This window comes from Somniosus microcephalus, chromosome 6 (genome assembly GCF_052327205.1).
Source record: "Somniosus microcephalus isolate GS21.2 chromosome 6, FLI_Smic_1.0, whole genome shotgun sequence".
NCBI classification, from domain to species: Eukaryota; Metazoa; Chordata; class Chondrichthyes; order Squaliformes; family Somniosidae; genus Somniosus; species Somniosus microcephalus.
Genome location: NC_140992.1, coordinates 263,280,841 through 263,303,910, shown reverse-complemented (window position 1 = coordinate 263,303,910; position 23,070 = coordinate 263,280,841). Strand labels below are relative to the sequence as shown.

Genomic DNA, 23,070 nt, shown 5'->3' with positions numbered 1-23,070 from the left:
TTCTGTTAAAAGCATGCAATTCTCTTTCGTTTTAGAAAAATGTGTTTAAGAAGAAAGGTCCTGCAGCTACAAGTGATCACATCTCAAGTCCCAGCGTCAACCTAGGTTACCATTCGGACATCTCCTGAAAGAACGGTGCTGCCAAACTTGGCCAAGTTACCTGGCAGTGGAAGGAAAAAGTAATCAGATCATCAGTCTGGAGGCTCGATCAAGAGACAGTACTAGTGGCATCTGAAGAAAGTGTATACAGATGGATATTCAGACCGTCCCGATGGAAAACGGCATGGACGGGGCGGAGGAGAGTGAAAAAAAATAATTTGCCAAAAACTTATCAAAAGAAAAAACAAAGCAAGGTAGACGAAAAAGTTACAGTAAAACCTAGATTGGAATTCGGAAATTGTAGAAGCGCCTCAATATTATCCAACCCTTCCCCCTCTCACACCATGTTCCCTATTGAGAAAACACTGCAGAATGTTTCAGGAACTGATCAGAGCCCTAATAAACATTTCCATGAAAAGGACATTCCCACTTCAGTGCATCCATTAAAAAGGTTATATATTATCGGACAAAATCCTGGTTAAGCAATGCCTCGATTTAAAAATTCTCATCCTAGCTTTCAAATCCCTCCATGGCCTTGCTCCTCCCTATCTCTGTAACCTCCTTCAGCCCTACAACCCACCGAGGTATCTGCGCTCCTTCAATTCTGGCCTCTTGCGCATCCCCCGATTTTAATCGCTCCACCATTGGCGGCCGTGCCTTCAACTGCCGAGGCTCCAAGCTCTGGAATTCCCTCCCTAAACCTCTCCGCCTCTCTACCTCCTTTTCCGCCTTTAAGACGCTCCTTAAAACCTACCTCTTTGACCAAGCTTTTGGTTATCTGCCCTAATATCTCGTGTTGCTCGGTGTCAAATTTTGTTTGATAACGCCCCTGTGAAGCACCTTGGGACGTTTTACAATGTTAAAGGCGTTATATAAATACAGGTTGTTGTTGATGGGGGGACTGCTGTTATTTTGGAGGCGAAAATAAAATGACTTAGTTCTCATTGCGAATCACTGTCGTGTCACGTAAAGTTGCAGACAATATGATCAGATTAACATCACTGTGCTATACATATATTGAATGATGTGTATTGTAAAGTCCACGAAGCCACCACGTGTTAATAATCAGAGTCAAACACCTTTGCATTAGAACCTTCCAGCTGATGGAGGGACCAGTGCCTCTTTAGCACCCTAGTTTGAGCACCTCAATGGTGCCGTGGATACATGTACCATGAGGTGTGATACTGTGGCATTCAGGTCAAGAAAGTCACAAGTTTGCTTGCAGGCCTGGGCTAAGTTAGCTGATCAGTGGGGAACTCCAATTATCCCTAGGCGGGGAAAGGAGAAAACCTGCCAGGACTCCCTCTCCTGATCCCTGTGCAGTAACCTTGGAAGAACAATCCACATGCTATAATTGGTTGAGAATAAGATTGCAGTCTGCTGTGATGCCCAAGCAGTCGAACAACCTAGCAACACTGACTTGCCCAGGTTCACATGTGAAGAACAGACACTTGGATGAGGAAGGAAAGATGCCAGTACCCTTGGAACTGTACCGCAGGATGCATCATCACATTTAGAAGATGGGACAAAACTGGAAAACAAATTGAGAGTTCTTACTGGAATTCTAGTTTTCGCATAATTTCAGAAACCATATTTGGATGAGTGTGGGTGATTATTAACACACTGTTTGGAAGAGGAATTGAAAAGTAGCTTTTCACAGAAATATCTTGCAGTAAGCAAATTTTCAGTTATTTTGTTAAAAAGAATATATCTCTATGTACAATGCAAGTTTTTACTGGTGAACAGGGTCAGTTTTCTGCCAAATTTCATTTATTCTTTCTCCATTTTAATTTTTTTTTATTTGTTTCGACTTCTCTTTCCTAAAGGTACGAAATAATAACCCATCAATAACCCTAAGAATTTGTTTTTAAGCAAATGACTGATCGATTTGTATGCCTAGTTGTGCGTGCATTTTGATTCAAGTCAATTTTTGCTCAAGTTTGCCGAGACAGGTTTTAATGGAGAAATGCAAACTGATTTATGAGCTGCAGTAATAAAAGAAGTATTTCTTTACCCAGCTCCTTAATATGCAAATATGCAAAGCTTACAGGAGTTGACAGAATGCCATTAATAAAGCAATGTCCTGAGCATGTTGGACTTTACGTCCTCAGAAAATACATGATGATGATTTTACTGTGTGTAATTTTCAAAGTTGGAACTAGATGCACGTACATGCTTCTGAAATGCTGCAATATACACTCATTACTCAAAAGGGCTTAACCAATTTAACATCTCCCCAAAGTGAAAAAAAAAATATGCTCCATGCATGCATTTTGCATGTACAATCCACCGTGGGAGCAGAGGGACATGATATGAATCCTGCCTTTTTATATTTCAAATGTTGGTTATCAAGAACCTTAAGACGATTATGGAAATAATTAAAGCAGAAAGTTGGGCTATTTTGAAATGTACATTACTGTATCTTAAAAAAAAAACAAATCTACCACACCTTTTGTCTAGGCATGCATGCCCACACATTGTAATCAACTGGATAATTTTGTGATATATATATTTACACATAAAAAAAAGTCTTTCCACCACACACCATACATCATATACCAATCTCATACTTTGTTAAGCAGCACAAATAATCTTCCAAAAAAAGAGAAAGCAAGCCAGACCTTGATCTGCAGTCTGAAATTTACAAGCTATTACAACCAACCTCTGAGTGACCTCCATAGTTTATCTACAAGTACCTGAATTTGCCTATTTAGAGCAGTGGCCTTAAAGGCACAGGCCAGATTAGCAATTGAACATCACAATGGTGCTCGAAACCCAAGAATACCCGAGAACAACACCATGGGAGGTGTGTGCATGCGTGTGTGTGTGTGTGTGTGTGTGTGTGTGTGTGTGTAAGAAATAATAGATACTAGGGAGTGATTTCAAGGCTGTAATCTAATCTTTCAGTTCAGACAATGGTTCGGTTCAACCCTCTTGATTAGATACAACATGCATACGAGAGCCTCCAAAGAGAAAATCGCTGGCCAGATACAATGAAATCTCTGAAAGCAGCCTTCGAATTGTGGTAATACTTGCCTCTTTATAAGAAAGTTCAAGGGCAAAAATCTAAGTAATTTTTTCCCCAATTTCCATGACTTTAAACCTGTACATGGGTACCAGTGGGTTATGCAGTAAATCTAGCAAGAATTTAGTGGATGAAACATTTGACATACGATGCAAAGGAACAAAAAGTTAAAGAAAAGCATTTTTTGCTTATCAGCATATACCTAATAATTGCAGGCAATATTGTGAGCATTATGGGTGATCAGGCCAAGCTATTAAGAATTCAGGTGAGTAAGGGGCCATAAATTACACTGCTTCCGCAAGAATATCAACACGTTGTTTTAGTTACCCTCTTTCCCCGGCCAAAAGATTGGCCCAGAAATTCGGGTCTCCACGGGTGAGTACGCACAGGGTACTCACCCGTAGGCCCAATGGAAGTGCCGGTTTCCTGCGTGCACTGCGCATGTGCAGGAAACCGGCACTTCCGTTCCCCTGAAAGAAGGGGTTCAGAGTTCGAACGCGTGCGCGGGAGAGGCAGCGTGTGCGCATCGAACTTCCGTTTTTTTTGCAGGTTTTCCCGGGAGGGTAAGTCTCCAGAAGTTACACATTTAAAAAGTAGGCGTAAGGCCTGCTTTTTACAAGGTAAGTGGTGAATTAATTAAAATTAAAACATTTTTTCCACAGGTTTATTATTTTTAAATACTTTAAAGCAAGGTAAGTTTATTTTTAGCCCCGTTAGAAAATAAAATTATTTTTTTCAAAAATTAAAATTATTGTTTAAAATAGTTATTTCATGTAATTTATAGTTTATTTAAAAAATGTGATTTAAAAAAAAAAAATTATTTGAAGAATTAGTGATGTTTTGAGGCCGTAGTATTTCTAAGTTTTGACAGCCCTTCCTGTCAAACTTATGAATGGGCATTTCCCTGCTCCGATTGGCTCTCCATGGCCCACGTGATCCCAGGGGACGCTTCGAATTAACTGCGCCCCTGGGATACGCAAGCACTGCGCGCTGGCAGTTGGAGCAGGCCCAGGATCGGAATTCCACGGGGGCCCACAGCTCAACGGCCGGCGCGCTAGGTAAGTGCAGGTTGGGGGCTTACACCCGCGGGAAGCCCCCGACCCGAATTTCTGGGCCATTATGTTAAGCATATTAAAAAAAGGATATATGGAGTATTTAAGTGTCAGCCTTGGCTCAGTGGTAGACTCTCACTTACGAGTCACAAACTTGTGTGTTCAAGTGCACGCGAGGACTTATCTAGGCTGACACTTCAGTGTAGTTTTGGAGAAGGAATGCAATGTTGTTAAAGGCGCCATCTTTCGGATGATACATTAAACTGAGGCCCCGTCTACCTAGTCACACGAGCGTAAAAGATATCACGGCACTAAGCGAAGAGCAGGGCGCTCTCCCGGTGTCCTGGCCAGCATTTATCCCTCAACCAACACCGTCAATAACTCAGCAGGCTAGGCAACATCCGTGGAGAGAAAATAGAGTCAACGTTTCGGGTCAAACCCTTTGTCAAGACTCGGGTCTTGACAAAGGGTTTGACCCGAAACGTTGACTCTATTTTCTCTCCACGGACGTTGCCTGGCCTGCTGAGTTTTTCCAGCATTTTCTGTTGTTATTTCGGATTTCCAGCATCTGCAGCGTTTTGCTACCATCAATAACTGTTTAACTGGTCGCTGTTTGGAGGATCTTGCTGTGCACAAATTGGCTGTGATGTTTGCCTGCACAACAACAGTGACTATGCTTCAAAAGTCATTACAAAGCAGCTTGTGACATCCTCAGGGCCGGAACGAGGCTACGTAAATGCAAGTCTTTAAAAAAAAATTAGCACCAATGTTCCCGCTAAGCTGCGCGGCGGTCTGGACGTCCCGTGCAGAGTGCTCACCGGCCTTTACAGGAAAGAAACCGCGCATGCGCGAACATTTGAATGGGTCGTGCAGCCAGTTAAAGGGACCGCGCATGAATTTTTTTTTTTTTTTTTTAAACAGGGAACATTGATTAACACTCCTTTGTTTTATTGTAAAAGCAATGACAATTATGATGGCCATGAACAGGATGCCTTTTTCAAAATGCATATGCAAAAAAATAAATATTGTGTTTAAACTTGTATGACAATTTCTGTTGTGCTTCAGCGGGGGGTGGGGGCTGGTTGGAAGCTAGAGAAAGAATGATGACCAAAGGATGTGAGCAATGCATTTTAGCCTCAGGCTATCTCTTAAGATACAATCCCTAGATTTTTTTCCCCATAATTTTATTTTTATATAGGGGCGGGGGACAAAGGCAGACAAAAACTATCCATGAAGCAGTTGAATAAGATAAATTAAAAAGAAAAATGGGCAGGTCAGTTTAGCTACTAGTTGTAACTGAAATGAACAATTTATAAGTTCTCTTTTCTGTATAATATACACATGCACTCTTACATATGTATATGAGTGTAATAGACAAGGGCTTTTTTAGAATCTTTCAAAGATTAGACTATACAATATCAGAATGCTTTACAGGCTCGAGGGGCTGAATGGCCTACTCCTGTTCTTATGTAATGCCAAGACACAAGTTCACCAGCCTTACTAACAAGCCCCTGACAGTGCATAGGAAGACAACCATTTATTATTTTATGTAAATGAATAGTCCATAACCTGAATAGTCCATTTTTAGTTTGAGCAAGATCTTTTACCATTCTGCTTCAAAACTGGTTCAACTATCTCTCGCGCCCCAAAATTATGAAGGATAAGCTCTACCTCCTCCTGTCAGAGGCCACCCCCCGAAAATAATATTAAAACTCTTGGCATAGTGTCGTTTGGCTTTGCATGTGGCCGTGCATTAGTAAATCGCATCAGTCACTGTTTGCCCTAGAGTGTGCCTTTAAAATACACCTTCTTACACTCTGCTTAGGGAGGGGAGGGCGAGAAAGGAAACGCTCCAAGGTTCCTGTTTTATTTTTCCACTGATCTTTCATCATACTGCAGCAGTGCTTTGAAGGCTGAATGCGAATGAGTTTCGGTGCATTCCTTTAGGACGTGTCTGCATATTGACCTTCAGCTTAGCCTGTTTCCCTTTGAGCCCTCTAAGCATGATCCATTGGTTTCTCAGGCCATTCTACCTTCACCCCATTGATGGATTTCACTGCTACTTAAATTTCAAAGTGTTGATGCATTTCAGCACTGTCCAAGACTGCAACTCACTTATAGATCTTACAAGGTCACAGTCGAAAAGCTATAGCTTTATCAGGATGTATTACTTTACTTTTTCTATCCATCACAAAGACGATGATTCTATTTTAGTGATATCCATTGAACTCAGATCAAGTCCGATGGCTGTTATCATTGGAAACTCAGGAGCTGTCAGCTTGAAATCAGCACAAATGACAAACAACCTGTTAAAAGCGGACTTTGCGCTGGCTTTCCGAAGGGAAAGAAAAACGAAAAATGAGATGAATATTCCCATTTCTGAGGACACCGCATCTGACTGCTGATTAAACTGTGCAATTTTTTTTTGTGTTTTATTTCTTGGTATCCAAAAGTATCCCATTTGAGAAAAGAGTGTCCTATGACTAGAGACAGAATAAATCTCAGGCAAGCGACTGATCCCCTCAACGTTCCAAAGTACTGCTAGTCTGTAACTCAAGATTCATTGTTTTGTCCTTAATTTCTTTCTGATTGAATTCTAACAGCATGAAGTAGTGCGTGGAACAATAGGCTCCCAATTACCTAATTATCACAGCGAGAATTAAGTAAATCTGGCCTTTAGGGATAATTCTGACATCATCTGCTTCAGCCATTAACCTTTACTTCTCTGCCTTCTATCCTGTTATACTGAATAGATGGCCCTAAAAATATGCAGTGGCAGTTCTCCGTATAATGAAGTCTATACAGTCTTTACACAGCTGATAAATGTGGCCCCAATACAGAAAACGTCAAGGCTTTCATTAAGAAAACCTTCCCAAGTTCATTGTATTGAACCAGGGCTCCTGCCATTAGGCTGAGGTACGATACATTTAAAAAAAACTCACTCACTAAACTGCTCTACCGGCTGATGCTGTTCTTAGCGCTAAATCATAAATGTTTGATAAGGAAAGGCTAAATCCAGACAAATAACTGCCCAATCCCTTTCTGTATCAGGCAGATGCGGTCACACAAGAAATCAATGTTCTATACTGAATAAACTGCCTGGTCTGGGCTCTCTGAGTCGGAAAGGTTATAAATAAGGCCATACAAGGAGTTCATAGCAAAATCTGAATAATATGCAGATGAACAATTTTCACACTTCGGTTTTTTAAAAAAAAACAATACAGCCCGAGTTGGAATCACAGCACAGCTGAACAAGGCGTGATTTTAGATAGCATCGCTTTACTCAAATACTAATTATGATAGCACGGTTTCAGAAATTAACCCTTAGCTCGCAGATTTCAGATTTCCACTGGGTACTCAAATGGATTTTCAGGTTTTCAGCAGGTTGAGGTTTATGCAGAATTCACTTTGCAGCTCGAGTTATTACAGGCAATAAAATGTGCCCGACTAGAATTTTTGCACCAGTGTTAAAAAAATTAAGAGGACCTGTCATGGTGCACTATCACCGCAGGTAATCCTGGCCAGAAAACACACAAGTGGGGGAGGGGGAAGAAATCATATGTGTGGGTTATAGTCAATCACAAAAGTGGAGATGTTGGTATTTATCACACAGCTGCACATAGCATATTCTATTTATAACACTTGCAGCACAGATTCAGTGGGAGAAAACAAAATTGAACTGAGTAGTTTTGTACATTTTGCAATTCAAGAAAAAGCTGTGTGTGAAATCAGATGTGCAAATACGATTCTTTCTCCTCATATTTTTCCACACCAGTGTTACAAAATAAATGACTGCAGCTGAATTTTCATATTTGAATAAAATTAGCATTATATCACATCAAATTATCATTACGGAAATCTTTCCCTTTAAACTGCAGCTTCAAACATTAAAGTACCTGTTTTTCTTAAATAAATGTAAATCTGCATATTATATATTGATATAGACTCCCATTCCTCATCCTCCCTGAGCTTAAAGGTCATCATAATTACAAGTTGAGATGCTGCTGACAAATGAGTTTTATTTCTTTTAGTAATGTGTTTGGTTGTATAGATTTTTTTAAATTCACATTTTTAATCTGCATTTTGCACGCACATTATATTTATGGCAATATTATAACACATTCAATACTTCTGCATTGCTAATATATTTGCACATTTCAAACACACCCCTGTAACCCGAAAAAAAATTCCCTTCCCTATATTTTCTTAATTTATCTTGGTGCTTATAGATTTCTGTTGCATGTTCGATTAAAATATAAATTAAAAAGCACACCACTTTAAGAACAGGAAAATCAGAAAATGATGTTACTTGTGCTCTGGAGAGCACAGTTAAAAACTGAACCAATATATAGAAGAGAGAAAGTCCCATTTCACGAGATCAATGCCTTCTGCAGTGACACAAAAAGTGCCTTGTAACTGTTCAAGCTTTTCTGAACTGACATACAGCAACTTTAAATATATAAAGACATCATTCCACAGCTGAGATGGGGCTAAGTGACCTTCATTCGACCCTCACTATAGATTCTTCTGCATAATCCAGTTAGTCTCTGATTTTCGCTCCCTTCTGTTCTCACCCATAACTTGCAGGGGAACTGTGGATGTGATCCTGCATTCTACTACTACAAGGCGGAATGCATTAAAAAAAAGTAACATTCTGTACCACTACAGCATTTATAAGCAGGGCGGTCAAAAGGTATGGCCTTTCACCGAGAAACAAGACTATTTTATTTGCTGTGGTACAGTAGATCTCATCACTATTCTGACACACCAAAGCTCCTGATATTAGACACATTTTTATGGTTCTCTCATTAACCAAGTACTATTATAAAACACCCCCTTTATAAAAATGTTTTTTCTACGACTCCCAAAGGAAGCCTTATAAAAGAATGCACCGGCTTATAACCACAAATTTGGAAATGAGAGTATGTCATTTTTGTCACAAGTTAAAAAAAAAATTCAATCCAGTTAGCTGCTTTTAAAAAAAAAATTATTCCATGAACCATAATTTTCTTCATAAAGTTAAAAAGAAATCTGCAGGAGAAAAAAAATGACAAAAACATATGCAATAGTTAATAATTTCATCTGTGATGTGCCTTAAGTTTCGGTATTTTTTTTTTAACAGGCTCTTGTAGCAGGCAGTTAGACTTGAGGCAGTGCTATCCACCTCGAGGTCTACAATAAATAACAACAAATAAATAACAGGAGAGAGAGAGTGAGAGATGAAGCAATGGTTACACTTTTTTTCCGCTCGCCCACACTTAATCAACAGCAGATTTCATCAAACAAAGGAGGAAAATGTAAATCAGTTTCATTAATTCTACCTTCGACAACCAGCCCAGGAAACCTGGACATAAATTAATGTACTTTTTATCTGTAGGGCTTCGGCAGGTTTGTAAGAGGGGGAAAAAAAATGAGCGTTTAAAATGCTTCTCAGATTATATCTGACTGCGAAAGGCTGGGGTTTATGTATGGATTAGTGGAGTGATAGACCCTGAGCAGCTAAAGGCTGATGACTAATTACCTGACAAAACCTCACTCCATTCAGCTTGGTCATTGAAATTAATTTCTTTTTCAGTAACAGCCAGCAAACAGCTTCAAAATTCAATCCAATACTCAAATTAACAGGGAGTCTAACATTATTTCCCAACAATTAGGTTTTTAACAGTGCATAGATATTTTTTTTTTGCTAAGTGAATTTTAAACATTAAAAATGCGTCTGTTCCTTTTCTAGTTTCCTCTAAACCACTGCTCCCAGTCTCCCTTGCTCACACAACTGTTAACACTGAAATGTTTTACAAGATTAGCTTTCAGCAGTACATAAATACCGATATACCCCAGTTTAAACAATTTACAATCTCTTAGGGTTAACCTGTAAAAACAAAACATTGCCTGTTAAAGACTCATCTTAAATCTTAACTCAATATCCCTTTGAATACTTCACGGTTTCTTTTCTTGCCCTTAAAATAAGCATCTGTTTTCTGCGAGCACACTTGCTAGCAAAAGAAAATCTCGGTGAATGTTACGCTGTATCATTAGGGAAATGCACAGTAACAGAAAGAAACGGCGCCACCTCACTGTGTACTCAGAATCTCTTTCAAATGCACATAAGTGTTGCTTTACTTAGGGGTTGCTGCTGAAATGCCACTGTATAGGACTGAGCAACGAAAACAGCACATACAATATCCTCGTGATATACAATTACGTCCTTCATGGGGTTTTAAAATGCTGCGCCAAAATATTCGCTTACTTTTCAACACTATGCAGACGTCATTATTGCCATGATAAAATGATGTTAATGCTAATGTTTATGTATAGTTAATAGCACCAAGTAAGAATGCAAGAATGCAATGATACTGTCCCTCCAGCTCAGGCAACTGCTTTTCACACACATATAATGATTCCTACTGCAGGAACGAAAAGTCAAAACCATTAAAACCGTGTCAAGTGCCTATAATGTTCATATTCTATTACAGTCAATGACAATTAACATTGTCATTCAGAAAAGTCAGGTGCAGTATCAGGTAATCTAAATGCGGAAAATGGAGCAACTTAATACGGTCGATTGCCAGTGACTCTGTGATCGAGTGTCAAGAGAATCTACTAGATTAACTATTTTAAATCTGTAGTCAGTAAGTAAAAATAAAGAAAACTGTCAAAGGATACCAACATCATTTATCTGTAATTGGTGAAATTATCACTAACTATAAACAAGCCAATTGACCAATGAAACAATTGACTGCAAGGCAAATACTGATGATTTCTGTTGTAAAAATAGAAAGAAAGACTTTGCATTTCTATAGCGCCTTTCACGACCACCAGACGTCTCAAAGCGCTTTACAGCCAATGCAGTGCTTTTTGAAGTGTAGTCACTGTGGTCATGTAGGAAACATGGCAGCCAATTTGCGCACCGCAAGCTCCCACAAACAGCAATGTAATAATGACCAGATAAACTTTTTTTTAAATGTTGATTGAGGGATAAATATTGGTCAGGACACTGGGAATAACTCCCCTGCTCTTCTTCGAAATAGTGCTCATGGGCTCTTTTACATCCACCTGAGAGAGAAGACGGGGCCTCGATTTAACGTCTCATCCGAAAGACGGCACCTCCGACAGTGCAGCACTCAATTTTTTTTTTTTTTTTTTTTTACAATTTAAATCGCTTTATTGGCATGATAAGTTACATCTTATGTTGCCAAAGCATCAAAATACATTTATGGTTTAGCACATAAACGCAGTTCTATTCATACAGTGTATAAACAGGTATATCCCTGAGTGTATAAATATACATTCGCATTGTTTATATATATTTTTTTCTTAGTTTACTGGTTGTCCCTCTGTTCATGGCAAGCTGTCCTCAGCACTGTACTGGAGTGTCAGCCTAGATTTATGTGCTCAAGTCCCTGAAATAATATAAAATACATTTTTTAATACCAGGCAAGCAAATAATTAAATGGACAGAAGTTCCAAAGACATCTTCTCTCTACTAGCGCTACTCATTATAATCACTGGCTGCAAAAATCCCTCTCAATTGAAACAGAAAGGAGGAAAATAACTTTTGTCTCTATAGGGTCCTCAGGACGTCCCAAAGCGCTCTACTGCCAATGAATTACTTTTGAATTGTCATCACTGTTGTTTTGCAGGCCAATGTGGCAGATAATTCACACGCAGCAAGGTCCCACAAACAGTATACGAGATAATTGAATAGATAATCTGCTTCGGTGGTGTTGACTGGTTGCCATGGGATCTTTTACATCCACCTGAACCGGAAGCACAGGTCCTCAGTTTAACGCCTCATCCAAAAGATGGCAACTCCGACAAATATAACAATTACTCAATACTCCACTCAAGTGTCAGCTTATATTGTGCAGTCAAGTCCTGGAGCGGGGCTTGAACCTACAACCTTACAACTCAGAACTGTTACCACTGATGCCACTTTATGTTTGGTGTCACCTGACCCAGTTTACTACCATTAGCACCCATTACCACTTTCTACACTATATACCCATCTGCTCTCTCAGGTGGACGTAAAAGATCCCATGGCACTATTTCGAAGAGGAGCTATCCCCGGTGTCCTGGCCAATATTTATCCCTCAATCAACATCACTAAAAACAGATTATCTGGTCATTATCACATTGCTGTTTGTGGGAGCTTGCTGTGTGCAAATTGGCTGCCGCGTTTCCCACATTACATCAGTGACTACACTTCAAAAAAGTACTTCATTGGCTGTAAAGTGCTTTGAGAGGTCCGGTGGTCGTGAAAGGTGCTAGATAAATGCAAGTCTTTCTTTCTTTATCAGTGGACAGCGCTTATATGAGGAGCTAACACTCAGTGAATAAGAATTCAAGCTTCATATGAATCCATCTAAACACTGGAGATATTATTGGAAATGATAGTCATGTAACATTAATACTGCATCATGAACCCGAAAGGCAAGACTGTGTGCAAAATAAAGGCATCGGAATCATTTGGCATCCCTCTACTAGAAATGACTGATATTTTGAATTTCTGCCAAGTATAGACAGATCAGTAGACCATTACGTTATTCTGTTTGTATGGCAACAGCCAAAAATAGGAAAGTGCATAAGCTTTTAAAGTTATTGTCCTGTGAGAGATGGATTTAAATGTTTTACAGCTTTGATGTAATAAGAGACAAGTCGCTAAAGGTGATACAACACTGAACTCTGTCTGGTACAAACATGCCGCACCTAGGAACATACTTCAATCCACTTTGAAACGGAAGGAAAGCAGTTCTTTACAGATCATGTTCTACATGTAAAATAGTTGCTTTTAAGAATTTAAACACTTGTAATAAATTTTTCATTGCAAAGTGTGAAATTTGACATAGCGCAGAGGTCTCTGAAATACTGTAATTATCCCCATTAGACTACAGCAGCTCAAATTCAGTCCCTTTTAGCTTTTTCTCCTTTCAAATCCTCAATAATTCTTCTCTCAAGGTTCACTTGACAATCTGCACCCTCTGCCAGTGCCCACTGCGTAACCACAGTCTAATCTGCCAGCGCCTTTAATGTCACTTCAGAAACTGCCACCAAATGCCATGATTAAAACAGGACAATGAGGGCAGAATGCCAAATTTCCTTTCCCTTGAGTTTAAAAAAAAAATGGGGGTCAGTTAATTTTATCTAGACCAAGAAGTTGACAGTGCAGGGGGTTTAAATACTTTGTTCTGATGAATAAGGATAAATAAGAGTTAATCAAAAAGACTGCTGCCCCAAGGGCATAGAGCCAACAAAAATATTGGTAAACTTCAAAGTCCGAGAGAGAAAAGTGGGTGAATGGCCCATTGTATTGGCAGCTGTTTTCTCAGCACAGGATGGAACATAGAGGCTTTGCCATTAAGTTGCAGAGGAAGCTACGTTCGATTATTTGCACATGGTGCATGCACGGGACTGCACTGAAGCTGGAAATTACATTAAGTTGCTTTCTGTGTTGATGGCGTAATCTTGATCTTACCTATGCCGAGATGACACCGCTGCGTATAACAATATTAAATTAAGCCCCTAGCTTCTATAATGTAACACATATACTGTAGCTGTCATTTCAGCACTAGACCCGTGCAGTTCAGCTTTTTTTTAAAAATACGTTTCCTTTTACACCAGGCAACCCACTCCCCTGTACAAAATATGCCAATTAAACATGACAAATTTTATCATAATCGACGTGTGGCATTCATTCCTGCACTAAAGAAAGACTCACCAACAGTTCCACTATTGAGCTTTTGTAGTTTTTCTCATTTCATTGGCTGTGAAGCGCTTTAGGAAGTCCGGAGGTCATAAAAGGTGCTATATAAATAAATACAAGTCTTTCTTCTTAAATTTATTGATTACAGCAGATTCTATCCCTAGTGTGTGCTGCGTCAGCTGATCGCAGCTGGACAGCAGTGAGGATGCAGTTATTGGCTTAGTGTCCCTACGTTAAGGAGCGGGGGGGCGGAGGGGGATTGAAAAGGTCAAGCAGGGTTGCTGCTCCTCATCATTATAAGGTGACCGCTGGTGGGATCTGGCTGTGCTTTAAAGCCCCTTTCCACCCCACCCTGAATACCCTTACCGTCTAGGCTTATGCATGAAGGATGACCACTTTGGTCAGATACCAGAGGGCAATTGACACCTTTGGAAGGGAAGGGGGGGGGGTGGGTGGTGGGAACGAAACAGAAAAAAGAAACCGAGTGCTGGCGACCTATGTGACTGTCCGGATTTGAGTGCTAGTCGCCCAAAAATGAAAACAGTAAAGTGAACATGTGTTCAAGGAAACAGTCACCCCCTGTTCCGCCTTGGATCACACTCCATCAAAACCACACTGATAAAGTCCAAAAGCGATCGGGAATAGTTTCAACAATGCTATCAGATCACATTAAAATCAAATTTTGTGGAAGGTTTCAGTCTTCTAAGAGTACCAATCATTTTCACAAACGATGCAAAGAATATCATGTTGGAGCAAAGGCAGTTAATGGTCTGTGTAAACTTCTTAATAAACAGAAGTAAATTATAGAAAAAATAGAAGTTGATCATTTTGCACAGTACCAGTTGGGAAGGGATAGGGTTAAAGGTTTGCTTTATTGTAGCAAAAGACAAGAATTGTAGAAATTTAAGGAGGACGACATTTTGGCTCATTATGTCCGCTTCACACCAAATCTATCTACTCTAGCCCCATTTCTCTGGTCCTTCCCCATACACTTAGATATGTTTTGTCTTCAAGTGCTTAGCTGTAGCCCTCTTAAACGTTGTGATTGAAATGACTTTGATAGCCACTTGTACTTCTGTTTTCTATATTCTAATAATCTTCGCCATGATAAAAAGTTCTTCTAACCTCTTACTTTGTGTTTCTGGTACTAACCGTAAATTTATGCCCCCTTGTTATTTATGATCACTGTTGATGGACACAAATTCAATTCTTTGCACAAATACGTTATTTCCAGAAGAGGTGAACATATCACATGTGCTGTGCAGTGCTTACAACTGAGACAGTAGAGTGCAAAGCAGCACAGAATTAAAAAGCAATGGAAATTAACTAAATTTAACCAACTTTGCTTTATTAATATCTCCAACTCCAGGTTTTATTTACGACGCCCAACTGATTTTGAAAGAAAGTAATTGTTCATTAAAAAAAATTATTTGAAAGAAGAAGAATTCTACAGCGGCCATAATTTGGTGGTGCCTGTACTGGGCAGGGGGAAGGGAGGTTGTAGTCCCCCAGTTCTAATACATTGCTAGTAAAGGTAACCTGGTGTCCACAACTGTTACAACAAACACGTGCTGTTAAATTATTCTCGTTATCCTGGGTGGTGGAGAATCAGAAAGTTCAGCGTTGTTAATCCAGCTGCACTGATATGTGGCTCCCTCATTGAGTCTCACAGGTCAGCCTTGCACTATTCCATCAACCAGTGGCAGATAACACCCTGTTATAGATAGTGCATTACACTAAGAACGTAAGTGTTTGAAGCAGTCTAATCTTTCAAAAGCTGGAGCAGAACTAGTGCATAATGAGACCGGTCTCTGAGTGACAATTACTCAATTTCTCACTCTCTGTAATTAATAAAATTAAAAACACTTCCTTTAATTTGTTTCCTATTTTTACTCCATTCTCCCTCATTCAGCTCATACTTGTTTTTGTTTTGTTTTGTTTTGCCATTTCCTTGCCTGACATAAAATAACTTTTGTCTTGCCTTCGCATTCTTTGTTCCTCCGTCATAATTATTCTGCATCATCTTTGTTCTTTTATTTTTCCAATCTCTTGCTTTAGTTTGTCTATTTTTAGCTCAGTCAACACAGACACAAATGTACCACTGCCTCTCCCACTACTTCAAATTTTAAACTTATTTTATCTCAACTATGTCAGAAATGATCTAGAAACAAAAGCAAAACGAAGATTCATTTAGCTTATTTAAAGGTAAGTACAGTAAGTTTTCAATGTAATTCTTCAAAGGGAAGTAGATTACATTGAAATGCCTCATAATTCCTAAATGTGAGAAGGAGAGATTACTTATGCATGTATTAGTGTCTCTCAGTTATCCCTTGTTTTATGATTTAAAGCTGCCAGTTAGAAACAACCAGTGATGAGGGATTTTGTGTAGAACTCACCCAACATGACATCACAAAGTTCCATTACAGAAATGTTCTGAATGGGAAGTGGTGCCAACCAATGTTCACTGTAAGCTGTGCTTTGTTCTGCGGGGCCTGTTTCTTTTAGTGCGCGGTCCCTTTAAATTTCCGCGCATGCGCGGTATTTACAGTAGTGAAGCCGGTGAGCGGCCCGCGCGGGATCTTTCCCATTGCTGCACGGCCGCGCAGCTCAGAGGGAACATTGGTTCCAATGTCCTAAAGCGTTCCATTTTGTCACTGGAGTGGAATTCCTTCACGTCACATCTGGAGATATTCTACACGAAACATCGGACCCCAGATAAAGTCTTTGGCTCAGTTTGCCATTTAGCGAGTTATTATCAGAGAGGCACGTAGGGCTCAGCAGGGTTTCAGCCCATAACTGAACAATTTTCTTCGTCTGGAGTTATACTGCACTCTTTGTAAACTCAAAGCAGTGTGAGGTGGCATCCTGGAGGGCGTCTCACACCTCACGGCTCTGGTGAGGTCAGTAATCTTTGCACAAAAAACTTGGAAGCATGAGGTGCCCTCACACTGGCTGGGTTCACAGAGTACTGGATAGCATCAGTTTTGTGTAGATGGACACTTAAATCACTTTGGAAAGACTTTAACCATTTCAAACACTGAAACAGAATTCAAACTCATAATCCAGTCTCTTCACTGTTTCAAATGCTCTATCTCAAAAATGTCTTCTTTAAAAAAAGTTCTAAAAATGCATTTCGAAGTATAAAACAATCCTGGAGATTTGGCATCCCTGTGCTCTGAATGAGTTAGCAAGGCCACATGTATATCGATTCTGTGCCGATAGATGGATCAGTAATGTTGCTGAGGTACAGAATAACAACACTGATGAATATTACATACTGTGGGGGTGCACTGCACAGAGTTAAAAGTTTGAAAGGTTGCGAAATGTCTATTGATATTCTGTTATGCCATTCAACTGTTAGTTAGCATTATGCAAACTGTTAGCTATTATAATGTGATCTTGGTAACTAGTATCGTAATTTTTTTTAAAACTCCATGAACGAGATACAAGGAAAACAATTTATCCTCACAGAGTTTCTTTTCTGAGAAAAAATAGGAGCTCAATGATTTTCTTCATAGTCTATTTAATTCTATAAAGGGGGGTGATAGCACCCAACAGCAATAATACAAATTCCAGCTTACACACACACACACACACACACACACACACACACACACACACACACAAAGAGTTTGATAACTTTATTGAAAACTAATGTCATGGATCTTTGAATTGGAACCACAATGATCAATTTACAAATAGAATTTTTTTTAAGTTCTTCTGCTCTCCCTCAAATAATTGATTGTTTTCCCCCTCAGGTCGCACATCCCTGTTCTAAGACTCAACCTATGGCAACCATAGTTTTAGACAGGGTATAGCTGAAAGCAAGTGCAAAGAAAAAAGGGTAAAGGGAGATTTGGAGTATTAGCTGAATTCTATTTTTCCCTTTAAAAAAAAAACCATTTCCAGTGCAAGATAAAGCAATCAAATGCATTGAGAAAAGATTCAAAAGCAACAACAGAGGACACCTTGAAATAAAGACCTTGCCACACACCAGAAATGAGCCTTGCTGAATAAGCATTCTTTATACAGATTGCAATCATACATTCAACCAGTTTAGAGATATGCCTTTTACTAAATAAAGGTCATTTGTGTGAGTGATTCATGGAATCGGATTTTTTTTTTTTTTTATAAACAGAAGCACCAGTCATGTACACTCCAACACACTGGATTTACATACAATATCTACAGAAGCTCTGCAACTTCCCACTATTACAACAGCAACAATGTTCGCAGATCAATACCCCTTACAGGGTACAGTCATTACATCCGTTCCTCTTGCCACATGGCACAATTGCCACCATCTTGGAGTCATGCCAGACGATTGTGGGCTCTTGCACTTTGGAAGCCGCTGGGTTCGCCTGCTAAAATTTCATGGGCCAAAACAAAACAAGTATATTACACTAAAAACAAAGCAAGAAACGAGGAAGGAATAGAAGGTTGTGCTGATTTTTTTTTTATATTCATTCACGGGATGTGGGCGTCACTAGCAAGGCCAGCATTTATTTCCCATCCCTAATTGCCCTCGGTGGTGGTGAGCCTCTTGAACCACTGCAGTCCATGCGGTGAAGTTACTCCCACAGTGCTGTTATACTTCCTTGTAGCAGTTAAGAGTCAACCACATTGCTGTGAGTCTGGAGTCACATATAGGCCAGACCAGGTAAGAACGACAGATTCCTTTCCCATTAGTGAACCAGATGGGTTTTTACAATCCGGTAGTTTCATGGTCACCATTACTGATACTAGCTTTTAATTCCGGATTTGAACTCACATCTCTGGATCATTAGTCCAGGCTGCTGGATTACTAGTCCAGTAACATAACCACTGTGCTACCGTACCCTAGGTAGGGTTAGATGAAGAGTGATAGGAAAAGAACATTTAAAAATACAAATTTGATGAAAATTGGAAAGCTACTATGATTTTAGAAAGACACCACACGAAAAAGGAATAGCATTGCCTATTATATGCAAAAAATTACCATCATAAATTACTAAGAGCTTTCCCCAGCGAGAATGGTTAAAAAGCACTTAGTAAAAATGGTCAGATAGAGTCTTTATAAATTCATTAAAAAAAAATAATTGAAAGCTTCATGTCTTAAAATATTGCTTGTATTTAGTATTTGTATTGCCACTGTTTGGAGGGGGGGGGGAGGGGGGATCTCATGAATCGAAGCTAAGTCAATTAGACAAAAAGCTGGACACCACCACTGCTGTGAATTAATGAGCTGCTCACTGGACAAGAGACAAGGGGGTGTATTTTGCTGCGTGTGAAGTTTCAGAAAAACTATTTTACTGAGCTGTCATTTTAAGCTTGCCAGTGTAGTAAAATAATTTATCTTTAAACGTGGATCAGAATGCACCCTAAGATTAGAATGGCTTTGGTCCCCCTGCAGAGCGTGCATTTCACATTGAATCGGATGCGATCAGCACTTTATTCTCACAATTCTTCCCTGCATATCATTCAGCACAGGTCTGCAGAGAGACACACACTAGGATAAAGTGCTGCTGCAAAAATACAGTACTCTGAGGGTTAAACTTTCAACTGTGAATTGCTTTATCTAATAAATGTGCTTGTGGTGCTCTCATGCATTATGCTCCATTGTAATGGAAGTTTTTTTTCATAAATTGTCCCTACACAAGGACAGTGTCTTGTCCCACTATATGAAATAAAAATTAACTTGCACAATGTGTTATTACTGTGCGCTGAAGATGATTTTCCACAGTTCATCTCCCTCACAAAGCTGCTCACTGGGCTGTGCAAGTGCTGCGTTACATTCACATAAGAATAATTCATTTGTCCCCAACAAGTGGACTATTGATTTTGTTTCCCCTTCTTTTCCTATGAACTGAACCAGGGCTTTACAGACTAGAACAATACAGGGCCTATTAAAAGCAGGAGAATACCAGGAAAATGATCGCTCTACTCTCTCTCTCTCTCTCTCTCATCAATAACATGGGTGACCTCATGCCTGTGTGGTGCTATTTGTGTATTCACACAGCCACAATGTTTCAGGGCGTTTAATGTGATGAAACTTTTACAACTACACTGCAGTTGATCTTTCAGGATTAAACAGAAGATTAAGTCTGGAGCCAGTGACATCCTATCTTTGTGTAGTTGTCCCTGAAACAGACTGGTATTTCATTCCACATTATAGAAAGAAAAAAAAATTGTCAGCAGCACTTCGCAATTGTAGCTAGTGCGTGGCAGGAATGTTAATCTTGGGCCTGGGATACACTGGGTCGCTCTCTCGCACTACTTTTATTTCTTTGCATTTATAACCCTTCAGAAGCTCTTCTGTTTTTATAGTGTAATGAAAGAGTGCCATGCACCTTCAATAAATCTCCCTCATCAGTTGAACTGTTTCCCCACTGTGGCAGACATTTACAGCTTAGTTTTACTGTCCTATTATCAGCTTAATCTGTCTTGTATTGTTTTTAAACTGGAACATAATATGCAAAAATAACAGCAGACTATCTGCGCAATTATCGTCTGTTCCGCAAAAACACCTCATTAGTAACAAGATATGCACACTGAAGTGCAAAATCTGAAAGCCTATTTAAAAATCATTTCATTTACAGTTACATATATCTTCTTTTCTTATTTTTAATCCATATTTATAGAAATGTATTGATCAAGTACACCGAGAGATGTTTTGTTTTCGCCTCATCTGGAATCCGATTGGGGTCTTGGCTGCTGCATCCATTTTCGGTTCAAGGTGTTTTTGTCACATTATGATGGCTGGAACATCTCAGCAAACTAATGATTAAGTAGCAGATGAATCCATCATTACCCGATTAAATGTGGCCAGTTTCGTGCAAGTGAAAAATTGGGAATCGGCAGCGAGTCGATGAAAATAACGAATGGTGAACTTGAAACTAATTTGTTCTCTAAACAGCTGGTGTCTTCCATTTCTGTGGGGGGGGGGGGGTTTGGGGGGGGGGGAAGTGGGAGGATTTACTGAAAAGCAATCAGCTCAAATGAGATTATGACAAGTTGGACTAAGTGGTTTTGGAGAAAAGGCTCCCTTCTTCTAGTTTAATGACGACTGCAAATGCACTGTTAACCCACATCATCCCTAAGTAGCCAACAGGATTATCTCAATTCTCACTGCAAACAATGCATATTTGTAAACGTGCTGAGTATGAAACAGTTAAAATGGTGGGCAATTTCTACCCCATCATGATGATGCATTCTGAAAAGTAATATTCAGAGTCCACCGTACTATCCCACAAACTATCGACAACTTCTTCTTTTCATTTTTATCATTATTTGTAGAGAACTATAATCTCGACATGACAACGCATCGCCAAGTAACACAACTGATGGAGATTCTGCTTCACGCCCAGATCACTTGGTTGTGGTTTGGACCTCATGTAACGAAGTAATGTGGAAGCAAGTCATCCTCGGTTCCGAGGGACTGCCTAAGAAGAAGATGTAATGAAGTCATTCAAATCCACCTTCTCCTCCAGTAAATGTGATCACTTCTCAGACTAGCTGATAGATACAGTGCTGTGTGGAAGGAAATGCTTCCACACACAAGGGGGGGGGGGGGGGGGAAACTGGTACTGCTGTTTCTTACAAGGCTCCCTATTGGGTCTTTGTGGCACATCAGTGATGTACTGAAATTTCATTGGATGCGCATCAAATGAACTTGGGATTTGCCTCAATGCAAATTAATTTCACATGGTCATCTCTCAGTGTTGCAGCTTCACTCCAGCATCAAGTGTTACCACTTTTAAATTAAAATTCACATATATAATATATATATAATAAAACCTGCCTCAATAACAGAAATATAGGGAGCTACAAAACACAAAAGACCAAATTGGATCTGCAATAATACGCTCATTTTTTGAAAACAAAATAATTCTAAAATAATCATAGCCTGGCAAAATGAATCAGTTTCCAATTGCCTTTCATTACTAAGGACTAGTAATTGGAAAGTTGTACATACTGTATTTATTTTCTGAACTGTCATATACATGGGTGTGGACAGGGACCGCGTGCTGCTGGGCTGCAAGCTGTGGTCCCGCCCACACTCACCAGGTTGATTGGCAGTTCCGAAGGCAAACAAATGCAACCAGCTTTCAATTAATGTGCCTTAGTAATGAAAAAGGACAAAAAAAGACTTGTATTAATGTAGCACCTAATCAAATCTCTCAGAAATGTTCCAAAGCATTTCACACAGAAGTGCAGTGACTGTTGTTATACAGGTGAAAGCGGCAACCATTTTGGGTACACCAAAATTTCTCAAATAGCAATGGCATGAAATTAGCTGTTAGCCTGTCAGTAGGGGGGGGGGGGGGGGATGTTGATTTGCAGTGTTGTATATTAGAGCGCTCTCTGTTCTTCAGATAGTGCAATGGGTTCTTTAACATTCACATGAACAGGCAGATGTGATTTAATTTTGACATCTTCTTTAAAGGATGGCATCTCCAACAATCAGCACTCAACCTGTATTGTACTGGAGTATCAGCCTTGATTATGTGCTCAGGTGCTGGGGTTCAGCTTGAACTCACAATCTTCTGACTCAGAGATGAGTATGCAACTAACTGAGCCAAGCTAATAATTAGGAGCTGAGAAAAGTTATTTCTTACTTGTTTAAACTGCAGTTATTTAAATTGGTGCTCCTGAAAAAAGCGGAGCGATGCAGTTCCAAATTGTCTTCTCTGACCACATGCTTTCCTTCTAACTTGCGCCAACTTCAAGTTTAAATATTCCTTCCGTTTTCTTTGTCCTTTCATTTTCTATTCTGGTTCTCCACTCCTACCCCAACCTTCATTCTCTTGGTACACTAAACAGAAAATTCATGCTCAACAGTAAGAAAACAGCCTTTTCAAATTCTGGCAAGTTGAACATCCTGCCATTACGACTCCGTGTTACAAGGGCATTGAGAGAGGAGAGCATGGTCTCACCCCTTTAAACCCAATTGCAGGACAACAGCAGTGACAGCCATGTTGAAGATTGTGGTCGTGACATTTCAGCTGGAGAAGGCAAGCAAGAGTTCCTTTAAATGAGACAAAATGGGAACAAAAAAGAGGCAGAGGAATGTGATCTTGTTTTTTATTATCAAAGTGCATTTAATATTATGAGCTGTGATGTCCAACTTTGTCATAAAGTTTTACAGCACAAAAAGAGGCCCTTCAGCCCATCGTGTCTGCGCTGGCCATCAAGCCCTGTCTATTCTAATCCCA

At 39.7% G+C, this 23,070-nt stretch overlaps 1 protein-coding gene across 2 annotated transcripts in view; it reads right to left on the bottom strand.

The window, feature by feature from the left end:
- The window catches only part of wwox (WW domain containing oxidoreductase), a 1,068,632-nt gene that overhangs the window by 490,207 nt on the left and 555,355 nt on the right, over positions 1–23,070 (bottom strand). Inside the window, exon 9 of one of the 2 annotated variants that reach the window (XM_085991830.1) lies at positions 17,525–18,240. The exons of the other annotated variant lie outside the window; for it this stretch is intronic. Coding sequence (XP_085847956.1) covers positions 18,124–18,240 — 117 coding nt within the window. The 3' untranslated portion in view covers positions 17,525–18,123. Of the gene's footprint in view, positions 1–17,524; positions 18,241–23,070 lie in introns of those variants that run through there. 2 annotated transcript variants of the gene reach the window in all.